At 41.3% G+C, this 27,767-nt stretch overlaps 1 protein-coding gene across 2 annotated transcripts; it reads right to left on the bottom strand.

Moving 5' to 3' along the window:
* Positions 1-1,226: 1,226 nt before the first annotated feature.
* Positions 1,227-25,310, bottom strand: eef1akmt2 (EEF1A lysine methyltransferase 2). Of its 2 annotated transcripts, none has more exons than XM_073027616.1 (6): positions 25,165-25,310; positions 19,408-19,473; positions 17,657-17,771; positions 10,338-10,445; positions 7,023-7,239; positions 1,227-2,634 (listed from the first exon to the last, which is right to left on the bottom strand). In XM_073027616.1, the coding sequence occupies exons 1-6, from the start codon at positions 25,272-25,274 to the stop codon at positions 2,537-2,539; spliced, it is 714 nt and encodes a 237-aa protein (XP_072883717.1). In that variant the 5' UTR covers positions 25,275-25,310; the 3' UTR covers positions 1,227-2,536. The 2 variants fall into 2 exon arrangements, with proteins under 2 accessions (XP_072883717.1, XP_072883718.1); XM_073027617.1 differs by having other exon boundaries at positions 25,183-25,303.
* Between the last annotated feature and the right edge of the window lie 2,457 nt (positions 25,311-27,767).

Raw genomic sequence — 27,767 nt, 5'->3', positions numbered from 1 at the left:
TCAGGGATTGCTGGGCCGAAAGGGCCTACCTCCACACTGCATCTCAATAAAATAAAAAATTAAACTGTAAAAGCAAACCACTCGTGATACAAGGCATAAATTTACCAGGTGCTGTAGTACTAAAACATGCAGACAGAGAAAGTCACAGCTGGGATCTAATGCTGGCTGAGAGAACAATGGATGAACCAATAGGTGACCCAGCACAACAGGGTTAGGGAGAGATAAATAAAGTTTGATTCCTATCATTGATTGCAATTAGATTTGAAGCTTGCTCCCTGAGAAAAGACTGCAGGGGTGCAGCAAGTATGACAGGGATGAAATCGATGTTTGGTCCAGCTTTTATCATATCTTTTCGATCTGAAGACAATATGGGAATAAAAGGCAGGAAGTAAAAATAAGCAGACACTAGAATGTGGAAATATTGTATGAGAATTTAACTTTCAGTTGAGCTCCAATACCTTCAGCATGAGATGGGTAAGGGGAAGTGTACGGTGAGATGTGTCAATGCACCAATATGACTGATTACTGTGGTTGGGGAGGTGCGATTGTCCTGATGCCCTCCACCATTGTGTGTGTAGGTCTCCGTTAGTCTCGATAGACCACGGATTTGCGCCTTGGAAAGTTTCCAGGGCGCAAGCCTGGGCAGGGTTTTTTTAATGGAAGACTGGCAGTTGCCCAAGCTGCAAGTCTCCCCTCTCCACGCCACCGATGTTGTCCAAGGGAAGGGCATTAGGACCCATACAGCTTGGCACCGGTGTCGTCGCAGAGCAATGTGTGGTTAAGTGCCTTGCTCAAGGACACACAGGCAGCCTCAGCCAAGGCTTGAACTAGATAGATAGATAGATAGATACTTTATTCATCCCCATGGGGAAATTCAACTTTTTTCCAATGTCCCATACACTTGCTGTAGCAAAACTAATTACATACAATACTTAACTCAGTAAAAAAAAATATGATATGCATCTAAATCACCGTCTCAAAAAGCATTAATAGCTTTTAAAAAGTTTTTAAATAGCTTTTAAAACTAGCGATCTTCAGATCACTAGACCAACGCCTTAACCACTTGGCCACATGCCAACACCCTCCACCATTAAAGAGCTCATTAACACACTAAAAGGGTTAACCCCTTGAGGGAAATTATGAAAGATCATGAGGTACCAAGGAGATACCTAACCCCAATATTTTGAACCCCATCAAGGACTTCAAAAAAAGAAATCTAAAAAATATAAACAAAAAACAAGAAAACTTTTATTTTTCCCTTAACATAAATAAAGTATTTATGCACATTTGTATACAGGCTGTATTTTTATTCTAGATGGTTAATAAGTTTTTTTTTCCCAACAGCAAAACAGTGTCACAGTTTGTAAGACAGGAAACAGCAATAAATAATAACTTAAAAGAAAAGGAAGTTGTACTGGATCATTGCATCTACTCATGTCTAAAATATTAAATTTTGCCAAAACCATCTAATGCTGTGTATAGCAAATCATGACAGTTAACTGGGTTAGAATGCCAAATGAGCAATTATAATAAACTAATAAAACTATCTTTCATTCTATAAGTTACTACTTATAGAATTTCTTGCGAAAGGTGGCTGTGAAGGCCAAGTCATTGGGTGTATTTAAGGCAGAGGTTGACAGAGTCTTGATTGGCCTGGGCATAAAGGGATATGGACAGAAGGCAGGAGATTGGGACTGAGGGAAATGGATTAACTATGATGAAATGGCAGAGCAGACTTGATGGGTCAAATTACCTAATTCTGCTCCTATATCTTATGGTCTACTTCCATAGGTAACTGGCTTCTCAAATGCCAAATGAAAGTTTTGTGAACTGATCAAATTATTATTTTTTTAAATAATTAATTTCTTTTGCCAAGGATGCTGAATATTGTCCACCTATCAAGACATGTTATGTTGGCTATCATTAAATTTTAAGTTGGCAAAAATCAGTACAAAAAACTGAGTTGGCTAATGTCCAAAATTTGAGAATGAAATATGGTTTATAGCTTTCAGATTTCCTATGATCTTTCTGATATGCAACATCCATCAAAACAAGCTTTGGCAGACTTTTAACATAGATCAAACAGGATTTCAAAACCAAGGTCACAATCTTCTTGGAGTGAGTGGTATAAATGTGATCTTCAGTTTTAATACTGATGCCCTCCCCAGGATTAACATGAGTTCACAGATTTATGTATTAATAATATTATACCACAAGAGGCCATTAGAGTGCTTTGTAACAGGCGTTTGTGGGGAAAGGAAAAGAATTACCGGTCTTAGATGTTAAGAATGACACAAATCACTTTTATGTTTTGTTTTTCTAACAGTTTTAGTAACAATTTCAAACTTTGTGGAACCATGACATTGATACAAAAATAATCATTTTCACATGTTCACTGCGCACCATGTATAAATAAAAGACAGTATTGAGTCTCGGGGGGGACCAACTGTGGTCTGTTTAAGTAACTCTGGTTCTAGGAGAGCAGTAATTAGGATATGAACACCAGGAGGTGCTTGGGACGTGCTGTTATCCAGCCTCATTCTTTTCGTTTGAAAACCAGCACTGTTATGCTACTTCCAGTTTTTCCACCAAAATGGAATTTAGGCGTTGGTAGTTCCTCCAGCAACTCTAATCCTGTAATAAAACGAATAAATAGACTGTCATCGTACATGGCAGTTACATTACAGATAACTCCTATCCCCAGAGTCACTGCAGCTGTGGGAAACAGATTTCTCCAATGCACACAGCCAGTGGCAAAGCACAAAGTGTGCCTTCAGCACAGCTCCACTGACTGACCTCTGTCCCTGCTTCTGTAGTTTGCATGTTCCCCTTATGACCACGAGCCTTCCCCAGGTTCTCTGCCCCCCCCCCCACATTCCAAAGGTATTATGAGTTGGTGGGTTAATAAGGATCTGCAAATTACCACTACAGTAGTTAGACGGAGTTGATTGTCTTGCGAGAGACTATAGGTTACATGAAAAGAAATGAATAAATAAATAAATATGAATTATATTGTAAGAGACTTTAAACGTTAAATAATTGGTGAGAAACTATCTGGCCCAAACTAATTACAAGCTGTAGGCATTCAAAGTTATTAAAATGTCTTTGCTGGGCTCAGCTTTTATCTGTTTTGGAGCAGCAGATGTGCCCCGGTATAATCCTGAAGTCTCAGCACTAGACCTGTAAATCGTGAAGGGAACAAGTTAACTTTTAACTTCTGTTGGTTTTTCTTCATTTGCCCTCGTGATCATCTGAGAAAAGCTGGTAAGGCCAGATTATGTGATCCAAAGACTCACTTTCAATACTCTTTCAAGTAGTCTTTAGGGGTCAAGTTCTCAATATTAAGTTTTATTTGTACAGTTTGTCTTCTTTTGCATATTGATTCTTTGTCTGTTTATGTATAGTTTTAATTTATATTGTATTTCTTTCCTTTCTGTAAATGCCCGCAAGAAAACAAATCTCTAGTTAGTGTATGGTAACATAGACGTACTTCGATAATAAATTTACTTTGAACTTTTGGAAAATTAGTTGGAGAGCAAAAGAAATGCAATTTAGGAATCTAAGCCTTCCTCAGAATCCGGTTTCATATACTCCTGTTCCAATATTTGTTGCAAGCACTATCTCCAAATCAAGTGGATGCAAGTCCTTTGCAAATAACATTATTACTTTCACAGACAATTAACATCCTAAATTCCAATCCATTTTTCTCGCTTAAACCAATAAATCAGACTTTCAGCTCTCTCAAACTCCAAGATTCCTATCAAACTTACTAATCACATCCCAAGTGACTGTGACATTGATTATCTTTTTACTTTAGCCAACAAACTTTGACATGGTTGACCACACCAGCTTTCTCTAGGTCCTCATATAGTTGGGTGGGGCTGCCAGGTTCAATTCGTATCTGACCTCCACTGCATCCAGGATGTCAGATTTCTTATCCAATAGGTAGGAGCAAAGGTTTCTTCTGAACAAATCTGGAAAGCAGGAGCAACCTTTGGTCCCTGTCACAAACTGTCCTTTAACAGCTGACTCCATTTCCCCCTGAAAACCGCCCAAAACGGAACTGGAGTGCAATCTGAGCATATGACTGCACCATCATTAATTCTGCTGACCACATCACTCAACTCCGCTCAAATGCTACCGGAATCTTCATTAAAACCTTCCTTTTCTCTTTAACACTGGATCTTGCCGTATGCAACATAAACTGCAGGTTATTGCCTGTGTGCTGGTTCATGTGATCTCCTGATCCACTGCTTATCACACACTGAGCCAGGCTGAGTTCACTGGTGGGATGCAGTTCATATCTGGCCTTTCAACTTTACACCACCACATGCACTTAATGGGGCCACTGACCTGGATTAAGATGATAACACAATCTGTCTTTTAAATTTTAATTCAAGCTGAGTGTTTTAAATTAATTTTAGTATTTTTAATTACATATTTTATTTAATATTTGCATGCTTTTAATTGTGTATTTCCATCTATTTCCACTGGTTTTAGATATATGTCATTACCAGAGATATTTTAAAATGGTTGGAGACCTTTGGCAGCAGGCAGCTGGCCAGAGTGGACCAGAGCAGGGCCTCATGATTTGGCCCATTCGTCCAGTATTCACATACAGAATGGTCACAGTGACAAAGCATAGTAGAATTTTAACCCTGTAAAAAGGTCTCATTGGGGAATAACATGGGGAGGTGCTCCTGGTCATCTCCCTTCATGAACTGCAGATTACTGCTACATTCTAATCTGCATGAAGTTCCACTCGCCCATCGACCTGTGCCCTCTGAACTACACAAGTTCCTACTTAAGCAAAGCCTTAAGTTTTAATACTTCTTCACATTCCCCTCTAGACTTATACCGTAAACTTTCTATGCACCTCAGATTTAGTCCTCTTGATTCCCTTTAATTTAGTAGTTCACTATCGGTGATTTCATCTTAATCTTCTAAAGTCTAATGTTCTAGATCTACTTCTCAACCTCTCTTTCTCTTTTTCATCCTTTGAGACACTCCTTGAAACCAACCTAGGAAAGAGTCACTCTAACCTGGACAGCCAATGACATTCATCATCATCATTATGCACTGTGCTGTATGATGTCATCATCATATGCCATGTCATATGACATGGGCGATCATGGTCTATGACAAAATTTTCTACAGAGGTGGTTTGCCATTGCCTTCTTGCGGGCACTGTCTTTACAAGACTGGTGACCTCAACCATTATCAATACTCTTCAGAGATTGGCTGCCTGGTGGCAGTGGTCGCACAACCAGGACTTGCGATATGCACTGGCTGCTCATACGACCATCCACCACCTGCTCCTATGGCTTCCTGTGACCCTGATCAGGGGACCAAGCAGGTGCTATACCTTGCCGGCTTGGAGAGGGATGGTGTGCCTTAACACCACCTTTGGGAAAGACATATCTACAATCCACCACAATGGCATTAGCATCACCAAAAACCTCACCTCCGGTACCCTGATGACTACCATTGACTAGAAAATTAACTGGACCAACGGCTAGGAGAGCAGGTCAGAGGTTGGGTATCTAACAATGAGCAACTCACCCCAAAGCCTAGTCAACATCTACAAGACACAAGTCAGGAGTAGGATAGAATTTTCCCCAAATGAATCCAGCACCAAATTCCTGAGAAGCTCAATGCCATCTAATACCGAGCACCCACTTGATTGGCACACTATGAACCACCTTAAACATTCACTCCTTCCACAGTGACACACTGTTACTGTTAGGGTGTTTTTGTGGTTAGGACATAAAGCGAATATTGATTTCAGTGACCAACCTTCAGATCTGAATATGCATTGAAGATTAAAAGCAAAAATTTGTTACTTGTGTGTATTTGGGTTTCTGTATTATGGGTGCGAAGGAGGGAGGTATCAAAGGGGTGCGTATTTCAAAGGTCAGCATTGTAAATATGAATTTGTTTGAGCTGTCCTGAATTCTTCTTTGAGCTTCAGCACATAAACTGATGTGTAGGGCTGGACCAAGAAGACCTTCCACCGAAAGGGTCTCAATATAATGCATGCTGTATCTTGTTTTGTTGAATAAGGAGGCTGCTTCATACCTACCAGTACTTTTCTCCAGTGGCTTCATTCACACAACAGTCACCACAGTGCAAACTGGCTGTAAAATTACTCACCTTGGTTATTTTAACACCACCTCCCTAATCTGCGGTCTCCACCAGCAAAAAGGACAAACACAGCAGGTACAATGAAACTGCCCACCTTCAGTCTCTTCTCTTTGTCATAACTATTCTAACTTGGAAGCTTATCAAGTGTCTACATCCAGGAACTCCTTTCCCCTCAGCACTGTGGGAGGACCTTCAGCAAAAGGACAGCAGTGCTTCAATGAGCAAATCACCACATTCTCCGTGATAATTAGAGGTGGAGATAAATTCTAGACATGTCAAGAACACCTGTTCCCAAAAATACCATTGAAAGAAAATTTAATAATGCTCTTGCAAAATGGTTTTCAGCAAAAAGTAAAAAGGTCAGATGGATAAAATGTACCTCTGCAGCTGAGGATCCTGCTTTGATACATTCCCGGGCACACTTCCGAAACTGTAGGAACCACGTATCTATTTATTGTCTGTCTATATTGCATTTGTGTTGCACATCCTCTCACTCAGGGTTAAGGCAATTAGTCATGTGGATAGCGAGCGGTGTGCATTGTCGGGTGGTGGTTAAAATAAATGAATATAGTCAGCTGCTCACCTGCTTGGCAGCACGGAGAGGAGGTGAGTCGGTAGAGCATATTTATGTTGACCATTCGTCCTTGTTTGGATTTGATCCAATTATGGAAGAGTCGAATGATTTTGCTATTGGTTTGTAATAAAATTTTAAATGTACTTTTTTGACTTGAATTCAGTTAGTTGGAAGCATATCATATAGTGCGTTACTCCCTCATTTAACCTCTCAGCGACTTTTTGTTTCTTTTTAAGCTGTTGCTACAGAAACTATAAAACTAATCATTTGAAACAACAATAAAATCGGTAAGGAGATAATTTACCTTCATTGAAGTGATTGACAAGTTCTTCTTTCGTCCAGTTACACGATGTTATAAGGAACAGCCCTCCATTCTTCAGAACATTCAACAAGGACTGGTGATAACGTCTCAGTTTCTCACCCGGGTTGTCAAAACTAAGACTAATGGCATCAAAAGTTCCCTTGTCAATGCAAATTTCATAATGGGAAAGATAAGGGGCTGGATTCAAAAAGTCTGCCACCTAAAGGTAAAATAAAGCAATGTTAACTGATTCCTGGATGCTCTTTTTAAAACATTTTATAAATCAGCATGGTAGGTAGAAGGGGAAAAGAGTCTCACACTCACTTGTGAATGTAATCTTGCTTCTCTAGAAATGATCACGATTACAAATTATAAATAAAGTGGATTCTGGTTAATTGGGGCCTCGCTTAATTGGGACAGCTGCTGATTTGGGATAACTCTTAAAGAACAAAGCTAATCGAGAATATAGTCAAGATTCCCTTTGCTTATTTGGGACACTATGCCACAGGAGACTATTGCTAAAGTTTCTAACCAGCACCAGTTGTGTGCACTTGCATGACCGTTGAAGCACTACACCAGCTTTAAAATAGGGTCAGTTGCATGTCTTTTCAAAAATTTAATTTTGTCATTGATAGTTGGTGAGAAATAAGCAATAAGATGATTCAGATCTGTTTTGCTCACTGTGCTTTCAAGTATTCAGGTTTGGAGATGGCTGAGAGTGAAAATGAAACAATTTTACTACTTCGACAAGTTAGGACCTACGAAGAATTTGAAGGCATCGACAATCATCTTGAATGCTACAATGAAAATGAAGATCTGGAGGATGCAACTGTATGAAGGCAGTCCATTATCTCCACTAGGGGTTCACGCTGACTTTATTCATTTGCAGCCAATCAAAAGAACACACCACGTACTATAGATGACTTCCTGTCAATAACTATTCAGAATAACAGTTTTATTGTACAGGCAGTCTCCAGGTTACGTACAAGTTCCGTTCCTGAGTCCGTCTTTAAGTCAGATTTGTACGTTAGTCGGAATAAGTACATCCGGTATTATTTAGCGTCAGTTAGTCAAACGTTTGTCTTAGTATATAGTATATATTTTACCTTTCTATGCATATAAAACACTTAAGAAATGTATGTATTCCAATAATTAAACCACTGCGTTGCTTAGTAATAACTGTAGCTTTCATCGGAGCAGGGCCTTTCACATACTCCACTATTCTCACTTTATCCATTATCCTTTAAAATTGTTCCGATCGTTGACCGACTGTAGCCTAACGATTTTCCAATGACCGATGGTGTTTCACCTCTTTCCAAACGCTTTATTATTTCCACTTTCTTTTCAATCGCAATCGCTTCCCATCAATGGAACAGAAACACTGCGGGCGGCGGGTCCTGAGCTCTGCTGGGTCCTATGGACCACCGCACTGAGACAGGCTAAATGGGACAAGTGGGGGCTGTGCTGGGTTTGGGTATTTGATCCTCCACAATATTCCGCGTGGGAATTTAAACTGGAGGTGGCAGTGTTTCTTTTCACAAGATCGAGTTTCAAGCTCGACATCAACCCGGCACAGGAGCGGTCTGTCACTGGATCGAACTCGAGCCCGGCGCTGATCTCACTGCGGCACCAGCCGACTGGGACAGGGGGGGACAGGGTCAGGGTGAATCTTGCTAAGAAAAATTTAAGCCAAATACAAAGTTAAACACTCAACACAGTGTCAACGGCAATGACTTAAAGTGGCAGATGGTGTCACGATCTGACTTTAAATGGTGGACGGCGTCGCGTTCTGACTTAAAATGGCGGACGGCATCGCGTTCTGACTTAAAATGGCGGACGGCGTTCTCCTTCCTCGGTTCGTAAGTACGAGTTATCCGTAAGTTGGACGTTCGTAACTTGGGGACTACCTGTATTGCAGTGGTCTTATTAGTGTCCTAATTTGTCAGGTATTTTATTTAAATACATAATTTGTTACTCAGTTCAATGGTATTTTGTCTTTTATATGTATTTTTAACTATTTCCATGAAACTTCAGCTAATTTGGTCAGCTGCCGAAATGTACTGATCCTGAAGCATCCCAATTAAATGGAATCCACTGCATTACTAATATTCTAAGTTAATTAATGTGACAGCATTTAATTAATTGACATTTCTGTGGTAAATGTTATAGCTGGTTAAGTGAGAATTCCTTCAATACTTGACATATTCGTGAACAAATAAGAGAAGAGGTTTTATTACAATGACTAAAAATTTGAATTTGAACTGTAGACTACAGATTAAAATTTTATTAACTCATGGTAGAAAAGGAATTATTGTTATATAGTGCAGACACAATATCGGTTTTATTATTGCCAAATTCATCTGAATAAGCAGTTTCAGTATCTGATTTCCATATCATCCACTGCACTTAATAACTAGCATTGCGTTGTCAGGGTATTTGGAACAACTATTTGCTGTCAGAACTATAACATTTTGCATGAAAAGGCATCAAAGCTTTTGCATGGATCAAGGAATTGCAGAGATAAAAATAATCATGACATCAGAACACACCCCCTTCATTCACTGTAACACCAGTCAATTATGCCCACTTAATTATATTAAAAACTGCTCAGCATCATAGCTAATCAGATTGACAAATCCTCCTAAGGAGAGATGTGCAAGCTAACTCCCAGTGCTTTTGAAATCTTCAGACAGCCTTTCCCAGATTTCAGTCTTCCCCAAAGATAAGTGAAGAACTCATTAAAGTGTGATCTAAATACAAGTCTGCCTGCATTGTAGCTGACACTTTACAAAGATAGGTGAAAAAGCAAATTACAAGGTAGATTCAGTCTGCAGAAGGACATTAAAGATTAAATACAAGGGGAATGTCTGCAAATGTAATTCAGTTCTCATGGGCAACGCACACAAAACACAAGTCAACCAGCAGTTGACATTTCGGGCCAAGGCCTTTTATCAGGACTGCAGGGGAAGAGGGAAGAAGCCAGAATATAGAGGAGTGAGGAGATGCTGCCTGACTTGCTGAGTTCCTCCAGCATTTTGAGTGTGTTCTTCAAGATTTCCAGCATCTGAAGTATCTCTTGTGTCAGTTTTCATGGGGTGAGGAAAGAGGTGTAAATAATTAGAGGGAGTGGAGAAAATGTTTGTCTGAGAAAACATCAATAACTAGAGCATAAGACAAAGGAGCAGAACAAGGCCATTCGGCCCTTTGAGTTTCCTCTGCCATTCGACATTGGCTGAGTTATTATCTCATTGTTTGATTTATCCATTATGATATTTTAAATAACAAGGTTTGAAGTGAAAGCTTTGATAAAATCCATACCTGAAAATTCACAGACAATATCCCTTCCTTTTCAGCAACAGCTTTAGCAAGCTCTACAGCAGTGGATGAATTATCAATTCCAGAAAGATTGGTAAACCTAGCTTTTGCCTTAAATAAATAACAAAGTACCAATATTAGTTAAGAATATAATTAAAATATGAAATGGCAGTCTTTAATTATGAACTCTGTTAAAATTACACACATTGATAAATTTTTAGATTTGAGGATTTTCACATTTGACATGTTCTCAAATTTTGATAATTATGGAAATCTCAAACCTATTGTTCCTGCTAATTAAATTATACCCTTCAGCAATGCAACTGCATCCACTGAAATCTTTTGCACGAGACAGCACAACACAACACAAATTTGACAATTTTCAAATTTGACAATTTGAAAATAAGAGCATAATAAATAGACAAAGGAGAAGACCATGTAACGGATGTTTTACTCAGTGCCTCTTCCTATTCCCTGCTTCCCACCTATTAATCAATCCACAGTATTATCTTCGTCTCATATGTTTGAGAGGCATATAGTCACAGCACAGAAACAGGCCCTCAGGCCCACCATCTCCATGACAACCATCAAGTGGCTGTCCAAAATCATCCTATTTGCCAGCAGGTGTGCTCTAGATATAAATGCTTTGGTGATTCAAGTACTTTGTAGTTACTTCTTAAAGGTTGTGAAAAGTCTGGCCTTCCACTCAACAGTGCATTTCAGATTCTAACCCTCTCTGAGTGAAATGATTCTTCCCCTCTAAAACTTTTCCCCACTTCCCTAAAACTAGGCCCCCTAATGTTAGACACCACTGATACAGGAAGAAATTTCCTACTACCTACCCATTCTATCTTATTATCGTCTTTATGTGCCATGTCGTATGACATAGGAGATCAGAAGTCGATGCCCCAGCTATTGAAGGTAAGTACCCCATATGCCTTCCTTACCACTTCAGTCACCACCTTCAGAAACACTTAGACTTGTTCACAGAGAAGCCTCAGGGATTCCTTTATTATTCTTATGTATATCCTGCTGTTATTCATGACTATCATTGTTCTCGGCAATTCTTTCTACAGAAGTGGTTTACTCTTGCCTTCTTCTGGACAGTGTCTTTACAAGACGGGTGACCCCAGCCACTATCAACACTCTTCAGAGATTGTCTGCCTGGTATCAGTGGTTGCATAACCAGGACTTGTGATGTGCACCAGCTGCTCATATGACCATCTACCACTTATTCCCATGGCTTCACGTCACCTTGATCGGGGGGTGAGCAGGTGCTACACCTCACCCAATGGTGACCTGCAGGCTAGTGGAGGGAAGGGGCAACTTACACCTCCTTTGGTAGAGATGCATCTCCACCCCACCACCCAAGTTTGAACGTCTCTGTCAAGTCTTTTTAATCTCTTCTACACCAAGGAAAAGAAATCCTGCCACAGTTGAAAATGTTCCATTCCATGCAACATCCTGGCAAATATTGTCTCTATGTCCAAGTTCAGGTTGAATTATCATTCAACCATGTATGAATACAGCCAAATGAAACAGTGTTCCTCCTGGCCAAGGTGCAAAACTTATTACCAACAGCACACAGCGCATACGATTTCACAAAAATATGCAGTCACAAAGAAAAATAATAAACATAGCCCAAGTCTCTGAGTGCCATGACTGTAGATTTATGGTCCAGCTTGTTCGTCCACTGAGTGACCACTGGAGAGCAGCATGGACAGGAGGGGTCAGCCCACAACTGTTGCGGATTCCACACCGCCTTGGCGTCTCCTCTCCCAGTCGGCTGCAGCAGGCGGCCCTGTGGCACGTGCCTACTCCTTGCGACAAGCCAGGCAACGCGGCTCCCCTGCTAAGGAATCCGTGAACCAGACTTGCAGTGTTCTACGTCACCAATATCTCCAGAGCAGAAGTTCCCAACCTGGGGTCCATGGACCCCTCTGTTAATGGTAGGGGCCCATGGCATAAAAAAAGGTTGGGACCCCTGCTCTAAAGCAATCACAACCTTCCTCACAATGTAATGACCAGAACGGAATGCAATACTCCAGCTGTGACCTAACAAATGTTTTATAAAGTTGGACCGTTACTGTTCTGCGTGTAGTCCATACCCCAGCTCTTCCTCACCACTTCATTTACCTGTGCTGCCACCTTCAGAAACACTTAGACTTGTTCACAGAGAAGCCTCGGGGATTCCTCTATCATTCTTTATGTATATCCTGCTGTTATTAATATTCCAATATGTACCTTGCATTTATCAAGATTAAATTCCATCTGCATTGCTCTGCCAATATAAAAATCAGGAGTGGCATAGCGATAGTACATGCATTCAGTCTTTTTCCCATTGTTCGGATTATCTACCTAATCCATCTATCTGATACAGCACAGAGTAGGCCCTTCAAGCCATGCTGCCCCAATAACCCCCGACAACCCCGATTTAACCCTAACTTAATCATGGGACAATTTACAATGACTAATTAATCTACTCAGTACGTTTTTGGCCTGGAGACTGGAGAACCTGGGGAAACTCAAGCATTCCTCAGGGAGGACGTACAGAGACTCCTTACAGAGGACACCGGACTTGAAATCCGAACTCAGGTCATAGGTTGAAGGTGAGAGGGAAAGATCTATGGGAACTTGAGAGGCAACTTTATTTATATAAAAGATGGTATCTCTGTGGATTGAACTCCCAGAAAAAGTGCTTGAGGCAGGTACAATAACAACTTTTTTAAAAAACTGTGGGACAGGTACACAGACTGGAAAGGTTTAAAAGGTTATGGGTCAGCTGCTGGCAAATGAGGCTAATTTGGATGGGCCATCTTGATCTGCATGGGCCAGATAGGCTGAAAGGCCCAGTTCTGTGCTGTGTTACTCCATCATATCAACTGGTCAATATCATCTTGTAACTTACAACTATCCTCCTGTTTTGTTTAGTCCCCTCCTACGGGGCACCATGTCAAAGCCCTTCTTAAAGTTGAAATACACCCTATTTACCTGCAGCCTCTTACCTGTTCTATTAGTTGCAACCTCAAAAATCTATGGTATTTCTCAAATATGATTTCCTTTACATTAATCCATGTGGACCTTTATTGCTCCAATTCTGTTATTGTTTCCTAATGTCCTATTATCACTTCCTTCATAATGGATCCCAGCATTTTCCCTACTACTGATGTCAATACAAATTGTTTGTCGTCCCCCATTTTTACTCCCCATCCTTTCCTAATACTAGATTAGATCTGTATAATTCTACAAATGTGAATTTTAAATAGTCAAGATGCTTATTCAGCTCCTTAAAATACTATATTAAAAAACCATTTTAGCTACACAAGTATAATTACAGCATGTTTATTAATCTTAGAACATTCTAAACTTGCTTCTAAATTTTAAAGGTACCTAGATTCCAGATGCATCTGCCAATCAACCTGTTTGAAAGGCAGTGGATTCCAGTTAATTGGGCCATCATTTAATCAGGGAAGCGGTTAATTTGGGACAAATCTTAAACAACAGAAACTAATTGGGAAAATAGCTGGAATTCCCTTTGTTTATTTGGGACACTACGCAGATAGGAGACTGTTGCTGGACAGTTTCTAACTAGCGTCAGTCTCATGTCACGGATAGTTGGTGAGAAATAAGGAGTAAGATAATTCAGATCTATTCTGCTCATTGCGGTTTCAAGCATTTAGGCTTGGAGATGTGAGAAACAGCTGGGAGTGAAAATGAAATGATTTTACTGCTTCAACAAGTTAGGACCTACGATGAATTTAAAGGTACCGACAATCACCTTGAATGTTGCAATGAAAATGAAGATTTGGAGGATGCAGTCATTGTGAGCATTGTATGAAGAAAGTTCATTATCTACACTAGGTGTCTGCCCTGATGTTGTTCTTTTCCAGTCAAAGGAACATGGGAGCATACAGTGGATGAATTCCTCTGTCGATAACTATTAGGAACTAATACACAGTTTTATAGTGGGACTGATAGGGTTCTAATTAGCTCCATGGTTCATTTAAATACATAATTTGTTACTTAATTATACAGCAGTTTGTCTTTTTATACCTTTTTTTTACTATATCCATGAAAGATCAACTAATTAGGGCAGCCGAACAATTGGGCCAGAATGTGCTGGGCCCTCATGTATCCCAACTATTAAGAGCCTCTGTATGTGTATATGTACATAGAGTGTTGCAGCCTGAACAGGACTGCCAGATCACATACAATCAGCAAGCTAGAGGCCAAAAATGATTTGGAAAATAGTATTCAATATATTGCAAAACAACGTGCATCTCGATAGAATTCCTAACATACAGAGGTATTTCAAAGCACCTTCCATGACCTCCGAACTGACAGCGAGAGAGGTTTAGGAGGGTTACAGAGTACCATTTTAAGGATAGAAAGCAGAATGTAGGAAAGGACACCTGAGGTGGGCAGGGTAAACACAGTCAAAACGACGACTGTGAGCAGAACAAGGAACAGGAACCAAACTAATACTAAATGATCAGAAGGCAAAGACAAGATTATCCAAGTGTTTACAGCCCCAAAACAACAAGAATAACAGTGATTCAAGATTCAATATTGTTTATATTTGTCATTACTCAGTACATGAATGCTAATAAGAATGAAATTATTATTATCCTGTATCTGAAGCAGCATAAAAAACACAAAATAAGCATAATGAATACAATGAAAATCAAAAAAACACAACAATAGAGATGGAATCCATTAAAATACAATTATACAGTATTGTGCAGAAGTCTTAAGACACACACGAGAGAGAGCGCGCGAACATGCACTAGGGTGCCTTAAGACTTCTGCACAGTATTGTGAATTTGTCGGGAACAAAGGATATTGGGAATGGTGAGGGCAGAGCACCATGGGAGGGGTGTGGGACAGGTGGCAGGGAAGGAGTACCAGGGACAGGGGTTGGGGGGGGGGGGGGGGGGGGTGGCTGACAACAGTGCAGACACACCCAGCCCAGAGACACCAGGGAAGGTCATTTGAGTCAAACAATTGGTTTAGTGATCATTACAGAATGCCTCTCTAGTGCTTCCCACTCCCCCTTTTCCAAACCAGGATTCCCCTCTCCCTGCCCCCTTCCCACTCTCAGTCCACCCATATCAGAATCAAGTTTATCATCACTCACATGTCATGAAATTGTTTTTTTTGTGGCAGCAGTACGGTGCAATATGTAAAATGACTACAATCCTGTGCAAACGTCTTAGACACAAGTACCATGTGTAGACTGGTTTTATGTACATAAAATGATGCTGGGTGTTATTGATTAGTGACTGGAGGTGATGGTCAGCCTGATGGCTTGGTGGAAGCAACTGGTTTTGAGTTTAGGGATCCTGGCGTGGATACTCGACATAACCTCTTCCCAGATGGGAGTGGGACTAACAGTTCATGAGCAGGGTGGGTGGGATCCTTCACGATATTGCTGGAATTTTTCTGGCACCTTTCTGTTCACATGTCCTTGATGGTGGGTAGGCTGCTGCTGGTGATACGTTGGGCAGTTTTAACTGATATAGCTGATTGTAGAGAAGGTCTAATTTAGGCTTTGATTAAATGACATGGCGGCGAGGAAGTCCACCCCTCCTACAAATGACCAGGTGCTGTGTCTCACCGTGGCCAATGTGAGAAGAACCCTGTGCAGGGTCAACCCACGGAAGGCTGCTGGACCAGAAAACATCCCTGGTAGAGTGCTCAGAGGATGTGCAGACCAGCTAGCAGATGTTCTCACTGACATCTTCAACATCTCCGAGCAGCGCCACCATTCCAACGTGCTTCAAGGCTGCCACCATCGTCCCCATGCCGAAGAAGTCTTCAGTGTCCTGCCTAAATGACTACCATCCCGTTGCACTCACATCCATCATCATGAACTGTTTCGAGAGGCTCGTCATGAGGCATATCAAGACCCTGCTGCCCCCCTCACTGGACCCCCTGCAGTTTGTGTACCATCCCAACCACTTAACAGCCGATGCCATTGCCATCACCCTCCACCTGGCCCTAAACCACCTGGACAAAAAAGATACATACATTTGAATGCTGCTCATAGACTTCAGTTCACCATTCAACATAATCATCCCTCAGAAACTGATTGGAAAGCTGAGCCTACTGGGCCTGAACACCTCCCTCTGCAACTAGATACTAGACTTCCTGACTGGGAGACCTCAGTCAGTCCGGATTGGAGGCAGCATCTCCAACACCATCACACTGAGCACGGGGGCCCCCCAGGGCTGTGTGCTCAGTCCAGTGATGTTCACTCTGCTGACCCACGACTGTGCTGCAACACACAGCTCAAACCACATCATCAAGTTCGCCGATGACACGGCCGTGGTGGGTCTCATTAGCAAGAACAACAAGTCAGCTTACAGAGAGAAGGTGCAGCGGCTAATGGACTGGTGCAGAGCCAACAACCTGTCTCTGAATGTGAACAAAACAAAAGAAATGGTTGATGACTTCAGGAGGGCACGGAGCAACCACTCCCCGCTGAACATTGTGGCTCCTCGGTAGAGATCGTTAAGAGCACCAAATTTCTTGGTGTTCACCTGGCGGAGAATCTCACCTGGTCCCTCAACACCAGCTCCATAGCAAAGAAAGCCCAGCAGCATCTCTACTTTCTGCAAAGGCTGAGGAAAGTCCATCTCCCACCCCCCCATCCTCATCGCATTCTACAGGGGTTGTACTGAGAGTATCCTAAGCAGCTGCATCACTGCCTGGTTCGGAAATTGCACCATCTTGGATCACAAGACCCTGCAGCGGATAGTGAGGTCAGCTGAGAAGATCATCGGGGTCTCTCTGCCTGCCATTTTGGACATTTACACTACACACTGCATCCGCAAAGCAAACAGCATTATGAAGGACCCCATGCACCCCTCATACAAACTCTTCTCCCTCCTGCTGTCTGGGAAGTATTCTGGCTCTCATGACCAGACTATGTAACAGTTTCTTTCCCCAAGCTATCAGACTCAATACCCAAAGCCTGGATTGACACCTTACTGCCCCATTGTCTTGTTATTATTTATTGTAATGCCTGCGCTGTTTTGTGCACTTTATGCAGTCCTGGGTTGGTCTGTAGTCTAGTGTAGTTCTTTTTCTGTGTTTTTTTTTAAATGTAGTTCAGTCTAGTTTTTGTACTGTGTCATGTAACACCATGGTCCTGAAAAAACATTGTCCCATTTTTACTATGTACTGTACCAGCAGTTACGGTTGAAATGACAATAAAAAGTGACTTGACTTGATGCTGACTATAAAGACAAAACCAAAGACTTAACTCAAACAAATTAGATTTTACTTACATGTTTTCTTGGATAATGATATATACTTACTAGCTCAACTAAAAGAACTCCATTTCCAGTCCCAATATCCAACATGGCAGCATCTTTTGGAATATTATGCTTTTCTAACCAGTTTAGGATGCGATCCATACTTTCTTCACCAAACCTAGAAGAAATGGGGCTTGTGACATTTGCTGATTAATTAATCCACAATACTAAACATTTGTCTTCGAACATGAAACACAGCCTATTTATCAAACAAGTGCAATCATGGCAGCAGTGAACCACATACACACAAGACCAATAAAATGTCATTAAATAGTAAATACAATAAATATATTAACCACATTTATTGTTGACCAATCCTACAGTTCTTCAAGAGTTTTTAAACTTAAAAGACACTAATTTAAAATATAGCTTTGAATATTTAATCAAACATCATTCTTTCTCTTCCCACCACTAATTCACTTTCCTGAATATATTTTACCCTGTTTTGAAGAAAAAGTTGTCCAAATGAGTCTCAGGCTGTTCTCTGAACCTTTGCCTAGGTTATACGTATTAAACTATAAACCTATAAAGAAAGCATTATAAAGCTATTAAGTAATGGATCAGATCTTGTCTTAAACGTATTTGTGAGATTTCAAACTAAGTTCCAACTAAGAGCACAAAAATGGGCAGCTTTACCCTCCCACTGCTCAGGATTCAGAGCGGGCTGACTGTTTTCTGATCTTCTCTGTACTCAACCGTAAATCACAGTAAAAAATATTTATGTTATGACATAAATATCTCAGTAATATTTTAAAGGATTTTAAAGTCGTCATTAGAATGATGAACATTAAACGTTAACATAAAATTTCAGCATTGGACAGGCTATCATAGAAGAATGGCTTGCTGAGAATATTCCTACTGGGAAGCATTCATAGTGTTCCCTTTGAGTGTGAAGGGAATTTCTAAGGTTTTTAATATTTTTCCATTAACAGTTCAGTACATTTTCAGATGTGATTATTTTGACACAAATGACAGTGTTGGTATTGGAAGGGTACCATTTAGAGAAAACAAGCCAAATCACTATTTTCTGTAACATGACCCCACCATTTACCCATTGAATTCCTTGTTATAAGTGGAAATGATGTTCCTATGCGATACTTTTATTGCATTAAGCCATTTTAACAGTGATGACAAAGATGCCCACTGCCAACGTTTAACAGCTAGGGTCAATATTAAACCAAAGGGATGGACACCGATCAATACACTTCGTCAGCTTTTATTTTTATTCAATACCGTGGGTCAATAGGATTTGGATATGACATCACTACGCTGACTGGGTTGGCAGTCACAACCAAATCCTTCCTTTGCCATGCCCTGTCCAGTCCAAGAGCATGTGAATAGGCAATCCAGATTCCAGCACTGTTGCTCATTGTCTGCAAGGCTCATGGATTATAAAAGGCACATCAGGAAAAGGGATGGGATTTGAGGATCAAAGTACATGGAGTGTAAATGATCGGGGAGGGGGGTCTAATGGGTAAAAGTCCAATGACTTAACAGAAGTGGAATAAAGGCTGTGGGTCTCTTTAAGGACCACATGGCTACTGTGGCTCCCCACAAGGCACCGTGTCAATGAAAATGCACAACCAACACATTTCACTGTATCGTTGATGGATTTTAATATATTTTATCCCATTTTGAAGATTGTTTTCCTTTAACTTAAATAGCTAGTAGAGTTGGTAGAGGGGAAGAGTGGATAAGTATTCCTAATGTCCACTCTATGCAAGTCATGGTGTCCAATTAATTTTGCTTCTTACCAAATCTCACTTGTTTCTCCTGATTCATTGAAACCCTTGAGTTCCCTTTCATAAGCATGGTCCCAACTGCAAAGCAAAAAAAATCTCAGAATTAAAACTTCACATCAATATCTGGTGTGATACAGATCAATAATTCATTTAATTACAAGCCCTTTTATTAAAAAATAAAATGTTATGATTTACTTTTTCTCAAAAACTGTGCTACTCTACTGTGGAGTTTGGACTGTGATTTTGTTTCCAATAATAGTTGTATATTTGGTATTGAGTATTGGATTAAAAGTGATGTTGATGCTTAGTAGTCATTAGATTTCAGGAGACACTAAAACACTCATATCAACATGGCAACTCTGTAATTTGCAAGGATATCAAATTCTTCAGTAGGTGGAAGACACTTGCACATTAAAGTTATACTTATTAATCACCTTACTTTCGCTTTTAGATTGAATTCCAAAATGTATGAAATTGCATAAGTAGTTTGCAGAATATTAATTTTTAATCCATGAAAATTAAGTTCATAGCATTTTAAGAATTTATAGGATGTGTGCAATGATGTGAAGATCTTATTGATTCAGCCATCCATCTCTCATCTTATCTGGAAATTTAAACTGTTGTCATTCCTGGTCATGACAAAAAGTCTTCACTCGGAAACATTAATTCTGCTTTTCATTTCATAGGTGCTGTCTCAATCATATTTCCTGCTTTTATTTTACCTCAGTTTTAAAGTTCACACCAGAGCTCACAATCCCTTCCAAGCACTCCTGTACCTGGTGTTCATTGTCCTTCAGAGATGCTTGACATGATCATCCCAAATATAACGGCTCACAGTTGTACCTTCAGCGCCGAGGCCCCTGAGGAAGTTGCAGTAAGGCAAGGACAGCCTGGGGCAGTTGTAGTTAAGTGAGACTGCTAGAGACCTCTGTTTAGATAGGCTGGGATCACTGCAGCAATGTGTACTCAAGCCAAACAAATGATAGATAGATAGATAGATAGATAGATAGATACTTTATTCATCCCCATGGGGAAATTCAACATTTTTTCCAATGTCCCATACACTTGTTGTAGCAAAAACTCATTACATACAATACTTAACTCAGTAATAATATGATATGCATCTAAATCACTAACTCAAAAAGCATTAATAATAGCTTTAAAAAAAGTTCTTAAGTCCTGGCAGTTGAATTGTAAAGCCTAATGGCATTGGGGAGTATTGACCTCTTCATCCTGTCTGAGGAGCATTGCATCGACAGTAACCTGTCGCTGAAACTGCTTCTCTGTCTCTGGATGGTGCTATGTAGAGGATGTTCAGGGGCCTCTGTAGTGAGATTTTTCCAGTTGTCTTCCTAAAACATAGTGTCCCTTTACATTATAGGGGGTGTTGAAGACAGACAAAAATCAACATAATAGAAGGATGTGAAATAAACCTAACAACTAAAGTTCTATTGTCTTTACTAACTTCAAAATATCATCGTCTGTCCGCTTGAAGTTTCGATTGACTTTTAACTCCTTTATACTATTGACAATGATGAATGTCCGTTTCTGATAAATTCTGTGTAAAATAGCAGTTTCTGTTCAAACTTCAGAACACTGTGGGTGACAGGGGTCATCCTGTTCTTCTGCACAAGTAAAATAAAAGAATGCTTGTGTCGTAAGAGTGCGAGTGTTTGGGGCTCAGCTACTTTAGTTACCTTATTTTATTCTCGGTGCTGACACACCAAATACTTGAATTCCCCAAATATCTTCATCTCACTTTCTCCCTGTCCTTATTTATGAGCTTTATTCCTTAATCTCACCACTTTTAACTAAACTTTTGATTGTTTGCTTCATTATGGCTCAGTGTCATATTTTAAAACTTTTGTGAAGTTTCTGAGGATTGTGTCTCTTGGAAAACCAGTTGAGGCACTGCATTTGGCTACCAGAATCTGTTCAACAAAGACAGACAGACATACTTTATTGATCCCGAGGGAAATTGGGTTTCGTTACAGTTGCACCAACCAAGAATAGTGTAGAAATATAGCAATATAAAACCATAAATAATTAAATAATAAGTAAATTATGCCGTGGAAATAAGTCCAGGACCAGCCTATTGGCTCAGGGTGTCTGACACTCCTAGGGAGGAGTTGTAAAGTTTGATGGCCTCAGGCAGGAATGACTTCCTATGACGCTCAGTGTTACATCTCGGTGGAATGAGTCTCTGGCTGAATGTACTCCTGTGCCTAACCAGTACATTATGGAGTGGATGGGAGACATTGTCCAAGATGGCATGATAGCATCCTCTTTTCAGACACCACCATCAGAGAGTCCAGTTCCACTCCCACAACATCACTGGTCTTACGAATGAGTTTGTTGATTCTGTTGGTGTCTGCTACCCTCAGCCTGCTGCCCCAGCACACAACAGCAAACATGATAGCACTGGCCACCACAGACTCGTAGAACATCCTCAGCATCGTCCGGCAGATGTTAAAGGACCTTAGTTTCCTCAGGAAGCAGAGACGGCTCTGACCCTTCTTGTAGACAGCCTCAGTGTTCTTTGACCAGTCCAGTTTATTGTCAATTCATATCCCCAGGTATTTGTAATCCACACTGACCCCTTGGATGGAAACAGGGGTCACCGGTGCCTCAGCCCTCCTCAGGTCCACCACCAGCTCCTTAGTCACACAAGAAGTTACTGAACCAAATTAGAGTACAGGTGTCCCCCGCTTTACAAATGTTCACTTTACGCCATTTCGCTTTTACAAAAGACCTACATTAGTAACCTGTTTTCGCATTACAAAGAGGATTTTCACTTTTACGAAAATTTTTCCCATATAAATTAATGGTTCTTCGCTTTACGCCATTTCGGCTTAAGAAAGGTTTCATAGGAACTCTCTACCTTTGTAAAGGTGGGGGGGGGGGGGCACCTGTATACACATTGTGGGTTATATCCAAGCATGGACTGACCATCTTGGCATGACAGAATAATAATACACAGTAGGAGGTTATGGGTGAGGATTGGCAGGAACTGGCCAGTGGGATACTTTCCCATCTTCCTGTTGCTTCACACAGTAACACAACCCCAACCTGGCTCAGTCAGGGTGATGATAACAAGCTACCACAGTTTTACAAATCACAGTACCCAGACAAAGACCATTGTTCCTGTAGAAAATGTATCCTTGTTTAAGATGTGATCTACTGGGGAAGAAACATCAATCAGTAGTAAACCCAAGACTTTCCTGAGCATGTCTGACCTGAAGTAGGAAGATTTCATGAGATCTGTAATCAAATGGCCATTCAGCCAACAACAGAAGCCAAAAATTCTGAAGCACAGTAGTGTAGAGCTTTGGCCACAAAATCACCAATCTCATTGGACATTTATGGGAAGAGGAGGACATACCAGTACACCTAAGAAATGCTGTGACAGTGACCATTTTAAAGAAAGTGGAGAAGTCTGATTGTGGTAACTGCAGAAGCCAAAAAGAAAGTCATTGCCAGGGTCCGCAGGAGCCTTCTAGGCGCTGAAGAGCCTAATTCAAAATCACAAGTGGATTGCGTCCACCAGGATGTACATTGGGTGTGATCTTTAACATGTAAAGCCCCCTCACCGGGCTTGTACGGAAACTTGGCTTATTAGCCGGCTCTGCTAACAGCCACTGGGGTCAGCGGAGAGAAGGCCACCTTCCTTAAACAATATACGCCTATGGTCAATGTGATTTGGGTCCAACCAAACTGGAAAGTTGGGATGTTCCGATTAATGAACCCCGATTTGAGTGAATGCAGTGAAAAGACTGCCCAAGCACAGTTATCTGTCAGCAAGAAATTACAGATCGTACATCGCATACAATTATAAAAAGGTGTATTTACTAATTTCAGCTTTATCAACCTGTCACTGAGAGGAAAAGAAAAATACAAAAAATAAAAGGGCCCATTACAATTAAACCAGTCTAAATGTGCACATCGTTGGAGCAGATTGTCCAAAAGCTGGGTATGATCCAGCTCTCAGAGCTGAATCCTCATCAACAATCTCCAGTAGAACTTCCCATCTTGGACTCCTTCAACTTGCGAAGCACTCCTTGCAATCACATCTTCCCATTGGACTGAATCCTGTGGCCGTCTCTCCCAATTCTCTCCTCTCTACATCTTCTGCCAAAAAGACCTCAAATCCCACCTGTGTCCATCACAAATCTCTCTCCACCCAGCTTTCTCTAGAACATTCTCCCAATTCCTCCATCCTGATTGGCTGATTCAACATTCCAAAGTTGAAACATCACAGCCCCTTATCTTTAGCTGAACACCCAAACATGATATCAGCAGGACACACTGCTTCTACAGAAAGCTATTGAATGAAATAGCCTACAGCATTAGCAATACAAATCTAGACAAGGCTTTCTTCAACCTCACTAAAGCCTTTGATTTTACCAGTCAGGAGAAAACGTGGAATACTCCTCCTCAAAGTCATCCGAATTTTACATTTGCTCCAGAATGACATGTAAGCCGTGATTTTTTAAAGACTGGAGTAGAGCCAGGCTGCAACTTTACGCAATATTTTCCTCGATCTTTATTACTGCAACATTTATACATTGAGATACAGTGTGGAATTGGCCCCTCCAGCCCAGCAATCCCACGAGTTAATCCTAGCCTAATCACAGGACAATTTACTTACCAACTTACCAACCAGCACGTCTTTGGACTGTGGAAGGAAACCTGAGGAAACCCCCAGTCACAGAGGAGAAAGTACACTCTCCTTACAGACAGCGGTGGGATGTGGCTCACCTCAGCAAACTAGTTCCCTTTGAAGTGTAGGCGATCTTCAGAATTCATGGAAAACCATTTAATCTATAGTAACTACACTCCACAACATGGGCCATTCAAACCTTATTAGCTGACGTGCCAGTAGGTAATGTCGGTGCTCAGGCGACCTTGAAGACAGCTCCAAATCACTGTCCACTCATTCACTGAGTGAGTTACACCCAACATTAGGAAGGTCTAAAGTTCTCTATTAAACTGTCAGTCACACTGCCCTCCAATAACTGGGGTTTACAACAGAACGCATGAAAGGGCCAGTTTCCGTGTGTCAGGTCAGCTTCTTGGCAAGAGCAGACGTCCATAATGAAGTTTACCACAGTCTTCAATGCAACAGAGAGGCCTCTGGTAAATAAAGGAAAGGGAGATTTTGAGGATCGGGACCTCGGGCACCCAGGAAAGCGCGCTATCATCGGCAGTGGCAAAGGTTGAACTTTTAAATCTTTAATTTCTACCCATCATTGTGCACCTGCGACCGAGTCAACCTGCAATAGGCACTGAATAAATACCAGTTCTGCAAAATTCTCCACAGAATTCGGCAGGTTGTTGTCCGCAATGGAGTGAGGAGCACTTTATAGTATCGGTTAGGCTAAGTTTGTCAAACCTTGTCCTGACAGGGTGCTCGCCGTACTACCGATAGCCAGCATTTTACCAACATACAGTATTATGACTCTGATGATAATTAGCGACCACCGTGCGGCCTCGAACGAAACGGGTCCATCATGAATTAAAACCACACACACAAACCGCTAGCGGAAATGCGTGTGTTGTTTGAATTTCCAGCATCTGCAGATTTCCTCATGTTTCGTGGAAATTGGTTACACGTGGGACTTTTATTCTCCCCACAAGTTGCATGCAGTCGCTCGGACTTTTCAAAATGAATTCCAGCAACTACTATGCGTTACCGTTGTTCAGTACACACAGTCATGCAGCAGTAATTTAACAACCGAAATAATTAACAAATCTAGCAGTAACACATACTACTCTTTCGTTCCTAACTTGGAGGGTTGGAAGTCAACATTGGACGAGGACTGGCTCTCATTACGGTCTCCCTCCAGCCGGACAACACCATGTGAACATCCATCCTCCATGACTTGTTAACAAAGGAAGTACAATTCATTTGACCAAACGGTAAATGGGATGTGACATCTAAGGAGGCTGCCATATTTATGACGGGCGAAATTTATGACTGGCAAAGCTAACACTTTCGGTTCGCCGTCTCCATTGTAACATCATAAGAGTTCAATGAGATATTGCTATCAGAATTGGAAAGTGTTAAAAGCAGTTTAAAAGACCACAGCAGTTGTAAGGAGGGTTCGCATATTCCAAACAAGCTGAAATCCTTTTCCGGGTCACATTTGATATTTCAGCCCTACAAACCTTCCAAGCATCGAATGAAATAAGATTGATTTTTTTGGGGGAAAAATTCCCTATACTTCTTTGAAGCGCAATGTTGAGAAAAGACAATCTAACATTAACTACACACCAAAAGAGAAATTAATCCAAGACGACCCTGTTGAATAAACAATATCTTAAATCATTAGCTTTTGACAGAATGTTTTGAACTCCAAGGCAACACATACACAAAAAGCTGGAGGAACTCAGCAGGTCAGGCAGCAGATATGGAGAGGAATAAATAGTCGACGTTTCGGGCCAAGACCCTTCATCAGGATTTTCTTATATTTGTTTTCAACTCGCTTGCTTTTATTTGAACTTGGGTCCATGACTGGGGAAAAGACAGCAACAATATCTAACAAGAGAAAATCTGCAGATGCTGGAAATCCGAGTGACACACTCAAAATGCTGAAGGAATTCATCAGGCCAGGCAGCATCTATAGAAAAGAGAAAACAGTTGATCTTTTGGCCTGAAACCTCTAATGTTTACTCTTTCCATAGATGCTAGCTGGCCTGCTGAGTTCTTCCAGCATTTTCGTTCCAGGATGAAGGAGATGTCTTCCTTTTTTAAACAAAGGGGCTTCCCTTCTTCCACCATCAACTCTGCTCTCAAACGCGTCTCTCCCATTTTCCGCACATCTACCCTCACCTCATCCGCCCATCACCCCACTCGGGATAGGGTTCCCCTTGTCCTCACCTACCACCCCACCAGCCTCCAGGTCCAACGTATAATTCTCCGTAACTTCCGCCACCTCCAACGGGATCCCACTACCAAGCACATCTTTCCCTCCCCCCCCCCCCTTCTGCTTTCCGCAGGGATCGCTCCCTATGCGACTCCCTTGTCCATTCATCCCCCCCATCCCTTCCCACCGATCTCCCTCCTGGCACTTATCCTTGCAAGCGGAACAAGTGCTACACCTGCCCTTACACTTCCTCCCTCACCACCATTCAGGGCCCCAGACAGTCCTTCCAGGTGAGGCGACACTTCACCTGTGAGTCGGCTGGTGTGGTATACTGCGTCCGGTGCTCCCAGTGTGGCCTTTTATATATTGGTGAGACCTGACGCAAACTGGGAGACCATTTCGCTGAACACCTACGCTCTGTCCGCCAGAGAAAGCAGGATCTCCCAGTGGCCACACATTTTAATTCCACATCCCATTCCCATTCTGATATGTCTATCCATGGCCTCCTCTACTGTCAAGATGAAACCACACTCAGGTTGGAGGAACAACACCTTATATACCGGCTGGGTAGCCTCCAACCTGATGGCATGAATATTGACTTCTCTAACTTCCATTAATGCCCCTCCTCCCCTTCTTACCCCATCCTTGATATATTTAGCTTTTCTCCCCCCTCCTTTTTTTTCTCTCTTTCTGCCCATCACTCTACCTGTTCTCCATCTCCCTCTGGTGCTTCCCTCCCTCTTCTTTCTCCCGAGGCCTTCCGTCCCATGATCCTTTCCCTTCTCCAGCTCTGTGTCCCTTTTGCCAATCAGCTTTCCAGCTCTTAGCTTCACCCCACCTCCTCTGGTCTTCTCCTATCATTTTGCATTTCCCCCTCTCCCCACTACTTTCAAATCTCTTAGTATCTCTCCTTTCAGTTAGTCCTGATGAAGGGTCTCGGCCCAAAACGTCAACAGTGCTTCTCCCTATAGATGCTGCCTGGCCTGCTGCATTCCACCAGCATTTTGTGTGATTTGCAGTGATGTCTGACAAACTTGGATACTATTTATTACCAAGTTATTTGGAGGGTTATGGGCTGAGTGTGGGCCAGTGGGACTCGGTAAGAGTAAGCGTTCAGCACGGACTAGAAGGGCCGAGATGGCTTGTTTCCGTGCTGTAATTGTTATATTGTTATATGGTTATTTAGAGCAATATTTAAAAATAAAAAGTGGAGAAATTTATATTGAAATTATCAATTGAACATCCTGTGAAGAAAGATGACAGAACATTTGAACTTGAATTTGAAAACGTCAATATTATCTTGAAAAGGGATTTTTTAACAATCGTGCCTTTAAGATACCACTTTTTCTGATAAACGAAGATCTTTTTTAAAAAAGTAATTGGAGATCAAACTAAATTGCTTTCCCCAGAGTTAATAATAAACTCCAAAAATACACCATGAAGTGAAATGAGATCCAACATAAAGTGTCTTGGAAGTTCGTGGTAGAGGTTAGGCTGTTCGTAAAA

This window comes from Hemitrygon akajei, chromosome 23 (genome assembly GCF_048418815.1).
Source record: "Hemitrygon akajei chromosome 23, sHemAka1.3, whole genome shotgun sequence".
Classification (NCBI taxonomy): domain Eukaryota; kingdom Metazoa; phylum Chordata; class Chondrichthyes; order Myliobatiformes; family Dasyatidae; genus Hemitrygon; species Hemitrygon akajei.
The sequence above is the reverse complement of the archived record's forward strand: the minus strand, read 5'-3'. Positions and strand labels throughout refer to the sequence as shown.

Bases quoted from the DNA above. Each gene is read 5' to 3' on its own strand.
- eef1akmt2 (XM_073027616.1), bottom strand. From the start codon at position 25,274: ATGGAGGATGGATGTTCACATGGTGTTGTCCGGCTGGAGGGAGACCGT. The intron at 10,446-17,656 runs GTAAGTATATAT...TATTTATTTAAG, and splicing joins GAGTTCTTTTAGTTGAGCTA to GCAAAAGCTAGGTTTACCAA. The intron at 2,635-7,022 runs GTAAATTATCTC...GTTTTATTACAG, and splicing joins TGTCAATCACTTCAATGAAG to GATTAGAGTTGCTGGAGGAA.